The following is a 1,365-nucleotide window of genomic DNA, read 5'->3' on the forward strand; positions in this document are numbered from 1 at the left end:
CAGCAGGTGAGTTTGCCCCACCATATTTTTTTATTATTATTATTATTATTATTATTATTATTATTATTATTATTATTATTATTATTATTAAATACAGCAAACTGCTCCCAAAGGTTGGCAGTGCAGGACACACAGGATACCTGACGCGTGCATACAGCAGAAGCAACAAGCAGCTCATTGGTATTTAGAGCTGCAGTAACTAGATGGCCCTTCCAGATCTCCAGTTTTCTTTTGACAGCAGCACTACAAAATTAAACATTCTGTCTGTGCTTCATCACTTATCCCTGGCTGCCAGTTCACAGCACTGCATTGCCTTCACCTCCAAAGATAGAGGTGATATTTGGTTATCCTCTACCCGTCCAGACAATTATGATAATGAATGATAATGCAGCAATAATGAGATGTAATACCAACACTTGCTGGTGTACTGGCCTATTACATTGTACGTATCAAAGTTCATATCAATATATATTCAGTGTGAAGTTATGTCATCCTATTTCCAACACTTCCCTTGTGCAAGCAGCCAGAATAACAGATGGACAAAGAAAAATAAATAGATCAATTCAGTGTCTGTTCCCTTCTTTACTGAGTGAGAAATGTCAGCTGAGACTTATTGCACATTCATTAAATGTAAATTTCTGGCAGATATTCTTCAGATGCTTCCCGAGCCCTTGCATTCCAAACATACAGCATCAACATAAGTGGCGCCAGCAGTGGTGTATGTTCCCTGCTCCCCTGAGAGATTTTCTGTGCTGCCTGGTGTTTCCAAATTTTGTTCAAGTGTGTCTGATAACCAGGAGTATTAATTTAGTCTTGTACATACTGCCACCTGCTGTGGTTAACCAAAACTAAAGCTAAAATCAGTGAATTTCAGCTATTTATCAGCTATAAAGGGGGCGAGCAGTTGCATTCAGGCGTGCTTACTCTGAAACTGAAAACGTCCCACGGCTTCAGCCTACACGTACATACTGTGCACGCAGTAAAGAGCTTTTTATGTTGTCACTTTCTTGTGAAGTCATTTGCCTGTGCCAAGTGCGTGCAAGCTGCCCTTGTGAGCCTGCGCTTGTGAACCCACTTTCAGCAGATGCTCATTGATGCGTTTCCACGTTATGTGATGTTTCCACCCAAACGCACCCAAACACACGGATGACATGGTGCGGGAAAGGAGGGGACAGGGCCTGGCTCTCTCTGACAGCCCAGCCATCGGGCCCTGACCCCCCTGGCCTTCCAACCTCGGCCCCGCGCTGAGCAGGGCCCCGCTCAGACCCTCCTGCCGGGGCACCTCCCGGTACCAACCGCTCCCCGAGCAGCATCGCCGCCTCCACCGCCCCACCGAGTAGACACGAGCACCTTTCGCTGTACAAA

The 1,365-nt window shown here is 45.5% G+C and overlaps 1 protein-coding gene across 1 annotated transcript in view; it reads right to left on the reverse strand.

Annotated features, from left to right (window-relative positions):
• DCDC2 (doublecortin domain containing 2) overlaps positions 1–1,313 on the reverse strand; it is a 72,730-nt gene extending 71,417 nt beyond the window's left edge. The window contains 1 exon segment of the mRNA XM_010004525.1: positions 1,293–1,313. Coding sequence (XP_010002827.1) covers positions 1,293–1,313 — 21 coding nt within the window.
• Positions 1,314–1,365: the final 52 nt, after the last annotated feature.

The sequence above is a fragment of the Chaetura pelagica genome, unplaced genomic scaffold, assembly GCF_000747805.2.
Source record: "Chaetura pelagica isolate M959 unplaced genomic scaffold, ChaPel_1.0 scaffold78, whole genome shotgun sequence".
Lineage (NCBI taxonomy): Eukaryota > Metazoa > Chordata > Aves > Apodiformes > Apodidae > Chaetura > Chaetura pelagica.